Source organism: Pseudochaenichthys georgianus, unplaced genomic scaffold (genome assembly GCF_902827115.2).
Source record: "Pseudochaenichthys georgianus unplaced genomic scaffold, fPseGeo1.2 scaffold_1702_arrow_ctg1, whole genome shotgun sequence".
Lineage (NCBI taxonomy): Eukaryota > Metazoa > Chordata > Actinopteri > Perciformes > Channichthyidae > Pseudochaenichthys > Pseudochaenichthys georgianus.
In genome coordinates this window covers 15,673-27,806 of record NW_027262496.1, presented here as the reverse complement: position 1 = coordinate 27,806, position 12,134 = coordinate 15,673, and the positions used below count along the sequence as shown (strand labels likewise).

General features: G+C 48.0%; 1 protein-coding gene across 1 annotated transcript; it reads left to right on the top strand.

Moving 5' to 3' along the window:
- Positions 1-782: 782 nt before the first annotated feature.
- Positions 783-11,694, top strand: LOC117441468 (cGMP-dependent protein kinase 1-like). Its single transcript, XM_034077553.2, has 10 exons — positions 783-901; positions 1,108-1,204; positions 2,117-2,256; positions 2,791-2,880; positions 3,012-3,153; positions 4,941-5,104; positions 5,191-5,313; positions 8,245-8,307; positions 8,380-8,446; positions 8,552-11,694. The coding sequence occupies exons 1-10, from the start codon at positions 783-785 to the stop codon at positions 8,648-8,650; spliced, it is 1,104 nt and encodes a 367-aa protein (XP_033933444.1). The 3' UTR covers positions 8,651-11,694.
- The last annotated feature ends 440 nt before the right edge of the window (positions 11,695-12,134 follow it).

Below are 12,134 nucleotides of genomic sequence, written 5' to 3'. Positions count from 1 at the left end.
CAAAGGTTTGGACGACTCTGAGGTCCAGGTCTTGTTCCAGTCCTCAAAGGCTGCAGAGTTATCTTATCGAAGCAGTTTTATGTCCAAACCAAGTCTTTGGTGTTAAACCAGACGACAGACTTTCTCTGATCTTTCTATCCAGACCAGTTTCATAATGATTCCAGCTGTAACCCGCTTTAGGATCAGGAGGATGTACACAACGTTGGAAGTTTAAATTCAATGTTTTCCTTGCACTGTGGTCCGTTTTTTGACCGAGGACTTGGACGACGGTCATCTGCAAGTCCTACTTTTCTCAAAGAGTGCTCAGAGTTACTGTCTCTGCGGTGGAGAACTGGACCAAAGAGTGGGAGGAGTTACTGTCTGTCCGGTGGAGAACTGGACTAAAGAGTGGGAGGAGTTATCGTCTCTCCGGTGGAGAACTGGACTAAAGAGTGGGAGGAGTTACTGTCTCTCCGGTGGAGAACTGGACTAAAGAGTGGGAGGAGTTATCGTCTCTCCGGTGGAGAACTGGACTAAAGAGTGGGAGGAGTTATCGTCTCTCCGGTGGAGAACTGGACCAAAGAGTGGGAGGAGTTATCGTCTCTCCGGTGGAGAACTGGACTAAAGAGTGGGAGGAGTTATCGTCTCTCCGGTGGAGAACTGGACTAAAGAGTGGGAGGAGTTATCGTCTCTCCGGTGGAGAACTGGACTAAAGAGTGGGAGGAGTTATCGTCTCTCCGGTGGAGAACTGGACTAAAGAGTGGGAGGAAGAACGAGGTGTTTTCTGATCGAACAGTTTAGAGATGAGGGAGCTGCCTCCCCTCCCGCTGAGGCGGCAGAGAGCTCCATCCTCCCCCATCACCTCCTTCTCCATCCACACCTCCAAGAAGTTCCCCTTCTTCCACGTCGTGAAATGCTGCAGGTACCGAATGAAGATGATTAAAGTAGATACTGTATATTCACTCAAACTGTAACGTGTGCAATAGACGAGTTCTCTAAGAGTAAAGGCGCACTGTCCTGTGAGTACTGAAGCCCTAAACCTACCTGTACCTGCTGGATCTACGAGGCTGCATCTCTTAGACTGTCCTGAGTTCTATGATCGATATCTGTGTCCGGTGTGTGTTCCAGGTACGAGGCGGAGAACGCCTTCTTCTCCAGCCTGAAGCTGACCGACTTCAACATCATCGACACGCTGGGGGTCGGAGGCTTCGGACGCGTCGAGATGGTCAGATTATAAAATAGAAAGCTATAGAAAGTTCGATGTTATCGTATATTATCATTTCTGTTTCCAGACCGGTTTGAAACCAGTTCAGGGTCGTTTATACGAGCTTTACTTACGATTCAATTTCCATCTTCAGATTAGGTTGAATCCGCTTTCACGACATTTCACGTGACTGTGAGCCTTCAGACATTGTGTGTGTGTGTGTGTGTGTGTGTGTGTGTGTGTGTGTGTGTGTGTGTGTGTGTGTGTGTGTCTAGGTGTGTGTGGGCTATTTGCAGTAACTTTCCACTATCACTGCAGGTAATTGGAGACCGGTCCTCATGTGATCAGAGTCTCCTCTTCATCTCCAGGAAAGTCTTATTAAGTAGTTCATCAGTTTAATGACCACGGCTTCCTTTCATTGCATCGGATGCAATATGTGTTCAACTGTATGTGTACATAAGCAGTGGTGCAATGGGGGGGGGGTGGGTTTCTCTGGGGGGACCCTGCAAAGGGATTGCCCAAAAACAGGAAGGAATCCCCGCAGTGGGTCTCCCAGCATGCATCTGGAGATATTTTAAGCTTTTTACTTACTATGCTAGCAGTTTCCCTCCGTTTCTATTCACTATGCTAAGCTGCGCTAACCAGCTGTTGCATCATATTTACTGACACGAGAGACGAGTCCAGAAATAGAGGAGTGTGTCATTCTCTATAAACAACACTGTGTGTGTGTGTGTGTGTGTGTGTGTGTGTGTGTGTGTGTGTGTGTGTGTGTGTGTGTGTGTGTGTTCCTATAAACTGTTTATCATTCTTTTTAGTTGTTAAATCATGTATTGTATTAACCTTAGATGTTATCAATAAAGTCCGTAAAGATAAGTGTGTGTTACTTCCTGTGCAGGTGGCGCTGACTTCCTGTCTGCTCTTCTTCTTCTTCAGGTGCAGCTGAAGAGCGACGAGGCGAAGACGTTTGCGATGAAGATCCTGAAGAAGCGTCACATCGTGGACACGAGGCAGCAGGAGCACATCCGCTCTGAGAAGCACATCATGACCGAGGCGCACTGCGACTTCATCGTCAGGTCAGCACAGCATCGTCTTCATCGTCTTCATCCTGCATCTCCCCACGGGGATCAATAAAGCTCCATCTTATCTTCATCTGCATAACCGGTCCATTTATCTCTAACTATATATATTATATATGATGTATAATTCATTGTGTTAGGAACTTTAACATCTTGTACGAAGGAATGTTTTCCAACTTTACGTTACTTTGTACTCAGATCATTCCTAAAGTCGAACACATTTCAAAACAATATAAACTCAAATTTGAAACGTGTTTCTTTGCTCCTGGATTTCAAAATAAAAGCTTCTCCTTGTTGGTGTCTGGCAGCTAATACCACAATTAAATATAGAAGAGTTGAATAAAACGTTATTGAGCCGCAGTTATACTGTGTTCACTTCCCCTGGTGAACAATTAGAAACCAGGAGGACCGTGATATCGGCTATTGTATTAAATACAGATGAAATAAATAGATAACACATCAAATACCTTCTAACAGCGAACCTCGTGTTTGTGTCTGCAGATGAATGATGTTTGTTCTCTGTAACTGCAGGCTGTACCGGACCTTTAAAGACAGTAAATATCTGTACATGCTGATGGAGGCTTGTCTGGGCGGAGAGGTGTGGACGATTCTCAGAGACAGGTACACATCAATCTCTCATATTTAACCTGTGTCTCTGGGTTAGAAGCTGGACCCTCAGCGCAGTGAGACTCCTGAAGGGTCCAGACGGATCCGTCAGCGCCTCACAGTTCCTCTCCCGTTGTGTTTTCCAGAGGTTCGTTCGAAGACTCGACCACCAGGTTCTACACGGCCTGCGTCGTGGAGGCACTCGCTTACCTGCACGCGAAAGGCATCATTTACCGAGACCTGAAACCTGAAAACCTCATCCTGGACAGCCGGGGCTACGCCAAGATAGTAATTACACGTCTCCTCTTATTCGTCCCTGATGCATGTTCTGTAGACGCAGGTCGGGGAGAGCAGAACAAGTATATGTTCTGTAGACGCAGGTCGGGGAGAGCAGAACAAGTATATGTTCTGTAGACGCAGGTCGGGGAGAGCAGAACAAGTATATGTTCTGTAGACGCAGGTCGGGGAGAGCAGAACAAGTATATGTTCTGTAGACGCAGGTCGGGGAGAGCAGAACAAGTATATGTTCTGTAGACGCAGGTCGGGGAGAGCAGAACAAGTATATGTTCTGTAGACGCAGGTCGGGGGGAGCAGAACAAGTATATGTTCTGTAGACGCAGGTCGGGGAGAGCAGAACAAGTATATGTTCTGTAGACGCAGGTCGGGGAGAGCAGAACAAGTATATGTTCTGTAGACGCAGGTCGGGGAGAGCAGAACAAGTATATGTTCTGTAGACGCAGGTCGGGGAGAGCAGAACAAGTATATGTTCTGTAGACGCAGGTCGGGGGGAGCAGAACAAGTATATGTTCTGTAGACGCAGGTCGGGGAGAGCAGAACAAGTATATGTTCTGTAGACGCAGGTCGGGGAGAGCAGAACAAGTATATGTTCTGTAGACGCAGAGGTCGGGGAGAGCAGAACAAGTATATGTTCTGTAGACGCAGAGGTCGGGGAGAGCAGAACAAGTATATGTTCTGTAGACGCAGGTCGGGGAGAGCAGAACAAGTGTGTCAGAAGGAGAGTCCGACACCAGAGCAGTTCAGACAGCTTACTGAAGTCTTTAGTCTTCTCTTTCCATCCATTCCATATCTTTTTGTGAAACTGAAACAAAATGACAAATACAATGTTTTACAACTTGCTTGAAGAATAAAGCACAAAGACATCTGCTCACACAGCTTCCATGCACTTCACACATTTCCCTTCAGCTGCTTCAACAGTTCGCTATTTATTTCAAACACAGGTTTAATATGTAAAGTCATTCTAGACAAAGAGAAAGGCTTCCAAGGCACAAGTTTGAGAGAGTCCTTCTCCCAAGCCACATGAGCAATAGAGCGGTGCAGGGAGGACGCGTTCACCCGGAAGGAGGCTGCTGGTTCCTCCAGAGGGTTTAGGAAAGAATAATGTTGGATCATAACTCTAATGTCCAGAAGCTACATGCTAACGTGATGCTACAAAGGAGCCACAGCGAGTCCAGCAGCACGACTTCAACGCCACGCCGACTTCAGATCCAGATTCAAACACAGATTCTAGATGGAACGAGTTGAAGTGTCTGAACACTTTGAAGGAGGCAGGGACTGGCTTTCAAGCAGAACAGAAACTAACTCAGAGGAGTGTTCACGTGTTCGGCGTAATGACGTACAACGGCCTCCACGACTTCTGTAGTCCTGTTCAGCCGCTTGGTAACAACCATCGTTTCTCAGACACGTCCACTCTTCAGGGATCACCAGTGGGGTTACTGACCTCAGACCTTAGTTCAGATAGTTTCCTAAACCCTACGGAGAGATCCCATTGGCTCTGAGACCAGGGGACAGGAAGTGGGGGAATGCTGACTCACTTCCTGGTTTTAGGACTCGTCGCTGCACCGCTCTATTGTTTGTGTCCCAGAACTGTCCAACCGCTGCCTTCCTTCCCCGATGACCTGGGCAAACCAATCAGAAAATACCAACCATTCACGACGAATGACCAAAAGGTGGCGCCAAAAACAGTGCAACAGAATATGTGCCATGACACCTCTGAAAACAAATCTACAGGTAGGAGAAGAGAAGAGACCTGCTTGATTCATTCATTTGTTTCCCAGGTGGATTTTGGTTTCGCCAAAAAGATCGGGTTCTGTAAGAAGACGTGGACGTTCTGCGGGACGCCGGAGTACGTGGCCCCGGAGATCATCCTCAACAAGGGCCACGATGTCTCCGCAGATTACTGGTCTCTGGGCATCCTGATGTACGAGCTGCTGACCGGCAGGTGAGGACGCTCGCAGAGGGGGGGGCAGAACGTAGTCGAGTAAATGTTACCGTCCAGTGTCCTTCAGCGTCTCTCTGTGTCCGCAGTCCGCCCTTCTCGGCTCCAGACCCAATGAAGACCTACAACGTCATTCTGAGAGGCATCGACATGATCGAGTTCCCCAAGAAGATCACCAAGAACGCTGCCAACCTTATCAAGAAGCTCTGCAGGTAGGAGGGTCTGTAGGTAGGAGGGTCTGAAGGTAGGAGGGTCTGTAGGTAGGAGGGTCTGAAGGTAGGAGGGTCTGTAGGTAGGAGGGTCTGTAGGTAGGAGGGTCTGTAGGTAAAGGGGTCTGTAGGTAGGAGGGTCTGTAGGTAGGAGGGTCTCTAGGTAAAGGGGGTCTGTAGGTAGGAGGGTCTGTAGGTAGGAGGGTCTGAAGGTAAAGGGGGTCTGTAGGTAGGAGGGTCTGCAGGTAGGAGGGTCTGAAGGTAGGAGGGTCTGTAGGTAGGAGGGTCTGTAGGTAGGAGGGTCTGTAGGTAAAGGGGTCTGTAGGTAGGAGGGTCTGAAGGTAGGAGGGTCTGAAGGTAAAGGGGGTCTGTAGGTAAAGGGGTCTGTAGGTAGGAGGGTCTGTAGGTAGGAGGGTCTGTAGGTAGGAGGGTCTGTAGGTAAAGGGGTCTGTAGGTAGGAGGGTCTGCAGGTAGGAGGGTCTGTAGATAAAGGGGTCTGTAGGTAAAGGGGTCTGTATGTAGGAGGGTCTGTAGGTAGGAGGGTCTGAAGGTAAAGGGGTCTGTAGGTAGGAGGGTCTGTAGGTAGGAGGGTCTGCAGGTAGGAGGGTCTGTAGGTAAAGGGGTCTGTAGGTAAAGGGGTCTGTATGTAGGAGGGTCTGTAGGTAGGAGGGTCTGTAGGTAGGAGGGTCTGAAGGTAAAGGGGGTCTGTAGGTAGGAGGGTCTGTAGGTAAAGGGGTCTGTAGGGAAAGGGGTCTGTAGGTAGGAGGGTCTGTAGGTAAAGGGGTCTGTAGGTAGGAGGGTCTGTAGGTAGGAGGGTCTGAAGGTAGGAGGGTCTGTAGGTAGGAGGGTCTGTAGGTAGGAGGGTCTGTAGGTAAAGGGGTCTGTAGGTAGGAGGGTCTGTAGGTAGGAGGGTCTCTAGGTAAAGGGGTCTGTAGGTAGGAGGGTCTGTAGGTAGGAGGGTCTGTAGGTAGGAGGGTCTGAAGGTAAAGGGGGTCTGTAGGTAGGAGGGTCTGCAGGTAGGAGGGTCTGTAGGTAGGAGGGTCTGAAGGTAGGAGGGTCTGTAGGTAGGAGGGTCTGTAGGTAGGAGGGTCTGTAGGTAAAGGGGTCTGTAGGTAGGAGGGTCTGAAGGTAGGAGGGTCTGAAGGTAAAGGGGGTCTGTAGGTAGGAGGGTCTGTAGGTAAAGGGGTCTGTAGGTAGGAGGGTCTGTAGGTAGGAGGGTCTGAAGGTAAAGGGGTCTGTAGGTAGGAGGGTCTGTAGGTAGGAGGGTCTGTAGGTAGGAGGGGTCTGTAGGTAGGAGGGTCTGAAGGTAAAGGGGTCTGAAGGTAAAGGGGTCTGTAGGTAGGAGGGTCTGTAGGTAAAGGGGGTCTGTAGGTAAAGGGGTCTGTAGGTAGGAGGGTCTGTAGGTAGGAGGGTCTGTAGGTAAAGGGGTCTGTAGGTAGGAGGGGTCTGTAGGTAAAGGGGTCTGTAGGTAGGAGGGTCTGTAGGTAGGAGGGTCTGTAGGTAGGAGGGTCTGTAGGTAAAGGGGTCTGTAGGTAAAGGGGTCTGTAGGTAGGAGGGTCTGTAGGTAGGAGGGTCTGTAGGTAGGAGGGTCTGTAGGTAGGAGGGTCTGAAGGTAAAGGGGTCTGTAGGTAGGAGGGTCTGAAGGTAGGAGGGTCTGAAGGTAAAGGGGTCTGAAGGTAAAGGGGTCTGTAGGTAGGAGGGTCTGTAGGTAGGAGGGTCTGTAGGTAAAGGGGTCTGTAGGTAGGAGGGTCTGTAGGTAGGAGGGTCTGTAGGTAGGAGGGTCTGAAGGTAAAGGGGTCTGTAGGTAGGAGGGTCTGTAGGTAGGAGGGTCTGTAGGTAAAGGGGTCTGTAGGTAGGAGGGTCTGTAGGTAGGAGGGTCTGTAGGTAGGAGGGTCTGAAGGTAAAGGGGTCTGTAGGTAGGAGGGTCTGTAGGTAAAGGGGTCTGTAGGTAGGAGGGTCTGTAGGTAGGAGGGTCTGTAGGTAGGAGGGTCTGTAGGTAGGAGGGTCTGAAGGTAGGATGGTCTGAAGGTAGGAGGGTCTGTAGGTAGGAGGGTCTGTAGGTAGGAGGGTCTGTAGGTAAAGGGGTCTGTAGGTAGGAGGGTCTGTAGGTAGGAGGGTCTGTAGGTAAAGGGGTCTGTAGGTAGGAGGGTCTGCAGGTAGGAGGGTCTGAAGGTAGGAGGGTCTGTAGGTAGGAGGGTCTGTAGGTAGGAGGGTCTGTAGGTAAAGGGGTCTGTAGGTAGGAGGGTCTGTAGGTAGGAGGGTCTGAAGGTAGGAGGGTCTGTAGGTAGGAGGGTCTGTAGGTAAAGGGGTCTGTAGGTAAAGGGGTCTGAAGGTAGGAGGGTCTGAAGGTAGGAGGGTCTGAAGGTAGGAGGGTCTGAAGGTAGGAGGGTCTGAAGGTAGGAGGGTCTGTAGGTAGGAGGGTCTGTAGGTAGGAGGGTCTGTAGGTAAAGGGGTCTGTAGGTAGGAGGGTCTGCAGGTAGGAGGGTCTGAAGGTAGGAGGGTCTGCAGGTAGGAGGGTCTGAAGGTAGGAGGGTCTGTAGGTAGGAGGGTCTGTAGGTAGGAGGGTCTGAAGGTAGGAGGGTCTGTAGGTAGGAGGGTCTGTAGGTAAAGGGGTCTGTAGGTAAAGGGGTCTGAAGGTAGGAGGGTCTGAAGGTAGGAGGGTCTGAAGGTAGGAGGGTCTGTAGGTAGGAGGGTCTGAAGGTAGGAGGGTCTGAAGGTAGGAGGGTCTGAAGGTAGGAGGGTCTGAAGGTAGGAGGGTCTGAAGGTAGGAGGGGTCTGTAGGTAGGAGGGTCTGTAGGTAGGAGGGTCTGTAGGTAGGAGGGTCTGAAGGTAGGAGGGTCTGTAGGTAGGAGGGTCTGTAGGTAAGGGGGTCTGCAGCTAAAGGGGGTCAGAATTCAGTTTCCGTCACCATAGTAACTCGATGTGTGTCCTCAGAGATAACCCCTCGGAGAGGCTGGGAAACCTGAAGAACGGCGTCAAAGACATCCAGAAGCACAAGTAAGACTGCCAGCACCTGATTGGCTGTTTCCGCTCTCACTCAAACATAACACTCTGTGTCTCTGTGTTCAGGTGGTTTGAAGGTTTTAACTGGGAGGGTCTCAGGAAAGGAACGCTGACCCCGCCCATCGCACCTGATGTGAGTGTAACTGGTGTAACTGGTGCCCAGTGCACGGCCGTCAGAGTTCAACTGGTTTCCAGTCTGCCGTGTTTGAGGTGTCTGACTCCTCGTTGTTCTTTCCAGGTTTCGTCTCCAACCGACACCAGTAACTTTGACAGTTTCCCTGAAGACACAGAGGAGCCTCCACCGGACGACGTCTCCGGCTGGGACTACGACTTTTAGTCCAGTACGGTTCAGAAAGCGTACACCTGCCAGCGAGGTCCACTCCTGAGAGAAGACGACTTCTCACCAGATCGACATGCACCTCTGAGTGGTTTTAAAAGCGCTGCTGGACTCTGTGGGAGTGAAACCCTGAATGCTTTGAAGCCACAAAGCGAGACGAGCACCACGTGTGGAAAAGGCAGCAGAGGGAGATCTCGCTAATCGTATGTGTTCGAAACCTGAGATACCAGAACACCTGAGAGTTCGGAGACTAAGGTCGTTCAAGGACGAGACAAACCACCTGTTCACGCCACTGTCTCCAAGACCAGGGCCAAGATCTGCTAATACGTCCTAGACATCTCAGCGTGAAGCAGTCCTGGTCCAAACTGACCAGGATGACTTTTACACGTGCGGAAAGTCATCGTCCAGATTCCAGAGAGCTGAAGCAAAGACGCTTTGAAATGCTCAGAGTCTCTTTGAAGCGAGAACAGCCTGAGTCCTTGTTCGGCTGCAGCTGAACTTTGGGTATGTCCGTCCATCAGCAGTCGCTCACACAGTTCAGGCTTGCTTTGTGTCCTGTGTGTTGCTTCGAGACTTCTTGTCCAATATATTGCTGCAAGAAAATTGACTATGATGTCTTTAAGAGAAGGACATTAGCCCTAAAGGTCTGATGGTAACACATACGCGATCTTTGTTTCGGCAAAAGAGTACGAGAAAGTAAAAGTAATTATTCAACTGCAGCTGCAAGACAATTCTTTATCAGTTCTCTACGAGCAGGAAATCAGCCCTCAAATAATGCATATCCTTTGTCGTGGCAAAAGATTACAACGAAGAGCAAGTCATCCATTAGATTTAAAGAACTACGGAAACATTATCGACAAATCCACCAAGAAATGAAAGACTCCGAGACAGATGGTAGCACAACCCTGATTCTTAGTTTTCTGAACACGGTATCTCCACACGCCACGGTACAGGCCTTGCTTTATGTCCTATGTAATGCTGCAGCTCCTAAATGTACATTAGTTAATGACGAGTGCCGGAAACCGGCTGCAAAAACCCTGACACTGAATCGGAGGGATCTAAAGGGATCTGGTCACAAAGTGCTTTCCAGAGACCCACGAGGCTGGATCACGATGTCGAAGTGCATCGTCTTGCACATATGAAACCAAATGGACATGCGGTACAGCTAACCTGGGGGAGGGTATACCAGTGAAGAGAGAGGCCTCCTGGTGTGGCTCAGGAGCATTCATAGGTGGGCTCCATGTGGACCGTAGGACGGAGGGGTGGTTACTTCCTCAGTAAGATGACCCAACAGGACGACGTTGGTCTCATTGTGTAAAAGCTAAGAGAAGCTGCTGTTTAACAAATGACAACATCCTGATCACATCAGAGACAACATGGCGATGTCTATCTGCAGCCAATGGGAAGCCTCTCTCAAGTGTCCTTTCTGGCATTTGTGCTGTGATACCCGGAAGCCATTCTGGAAGTCCGTTGGGGCTTTCCTGACTCTGTGAACCCAGGTCTGGCTCTGAAGGACAGACTGCATCCCTGAAGAGCTCACCGTGATGCCTTCGCTTCTCATCTCATATCGGGAACTGGAAATCCAAAGACGGTGTGGCGACTGCAGCGCTGCAGAGGAGACACGAACATCTCTAACTTTGAACGTTCCTTTCCTCCTTCCTCGTGGTGTGGATCATCGCATGAGAAAACTCACATGTTGTACTTATTTCCAAATGTTCCTACATACCTTTTGCACACATGCACATCTAAATCTTCAGCCACATGCACGACACCGTTTCATTGGTTGTGAAGTGTTTCAGCGACTTTACGGACTATTTCTATTTCCTGTCCGATGATCGAGATATGCTTGATTTTCCGACATGTACTCATCAACTCAACGTAATGTATTTAAAATGATAAAATGCAAATAATAATGAAACTTTAGACAATTACAAGTTAAAATAGGGATGGATAATAGATTTGTCTTTTCTATCGAAGTTCACATTTTTGTATTTTTGTTGTCGTTACAGTTGAACTTGTTCTCTAAACGTTCGCAAACATCGTATTTACAACCAAGTTGGACATTATGAGTAGCTAAAGCCACACGGTGTTCAGGTTTCATGCAGAAACTCGCTTTGACTTGAAGTAGCCGTGCAGTCTTTGTATTTCTTCCAGAGTGAAACCATATCAACAGATACGTCTATTTATATTTTGTATTTATATTCTGTGGCCTTTCCTAAAAGCAGCTAACGTCGTCTCAGCGGTCTGAATCTGTTTCGTGATATTTTTGTTACTTCTGTGAGCTCTGCATGAACATATTGGAGCATTTCAGTTTCTCCACGAGACGACGGCCGGTTTTAAAGAGGCCCTATTCTGCTTTGCTCACTTCTGGAGCATCGTCGCATCACTATGTCACACTCAAGCTCCTATAGGGTAGCGCTCCAACACATGATAGGCTAAGAGGCGGGACATCTCTAAGCGGTTGACCAATCACAACAGACCCGGGCAGCTAACCAATCAGAGCAGCTCTGGTTTCAGACAGAGGGTGAAAAGAGGTGCTGCAGCATAAAGAGCTTTTTGAACATTAAAGCTGAAGACGTGTCACCGTCAGAAATTCAAATAAAGTCTGAGATTATAAAGCCATACATTTGTTAGAAAAACAATTCTACATTTTATTTTGCAAATCTTAGGCTTTGAAGTTGGGGATTAATTATATATATTAATTTTTTTGTTATCGTTTTATAATCGTGCTCTAGTAGATTCTCTGAATATTAACCGAGATATATGAATCTATTCCGGTTAAGAGTCGTAATATTAACTCACCGTCACACTGCCAGCAGACGGCTTGATTTTATATTCAGCTCAAACATGTTTTAGAAATTAGTGATGATATTTTGTGGTTATCAGATGTATTTGTATATACTGGAAATATAGTATTTTATGATGTGTCAGCTGTTTGTAGATTATTGTTATTAGTGGCTGTCATGTTTTTGCCATGTGTTAAAAAAGCTTTATTTGATATGACTGTTACAAATAAAATAAAAACACTTTTTGTAGTAGTAGTTTGTTCCGTTTGAAAAATAAAAGCATTAAGATATCTGTGCTTTGTTCCTTATTGCGGGTAAAGACACATTTTTGGGGGTGAAATAATTCATATTTAAAAGCCATTTTTTTAATGTAACTTTATATAGTTATCTTTTGTATTTAGGCTTCATTTATTTCCATATTGTAGTCCGATGCAGGCAAGATATTGTCTACAATATTTTGTACTTTCTAGTTGGGTTGCAATGTAGGGGACTTGAAGTCTCCTTGCTCATGTTGTGGTATCGTTAGAAAGACAGTCAACAGACATACAAATACCATTAAGAGGTTAAAAACTTTATTAATGTTCATATCTCAGCAATTCATCTCTCCAGCGTCCAGAAATATGCAGGGGTAGAAGACGAAGCAGGAGCCCAAGGGAAGAAAAGGACTGGCTCATCTAAAGCCAGTTGAGCAGCACTTG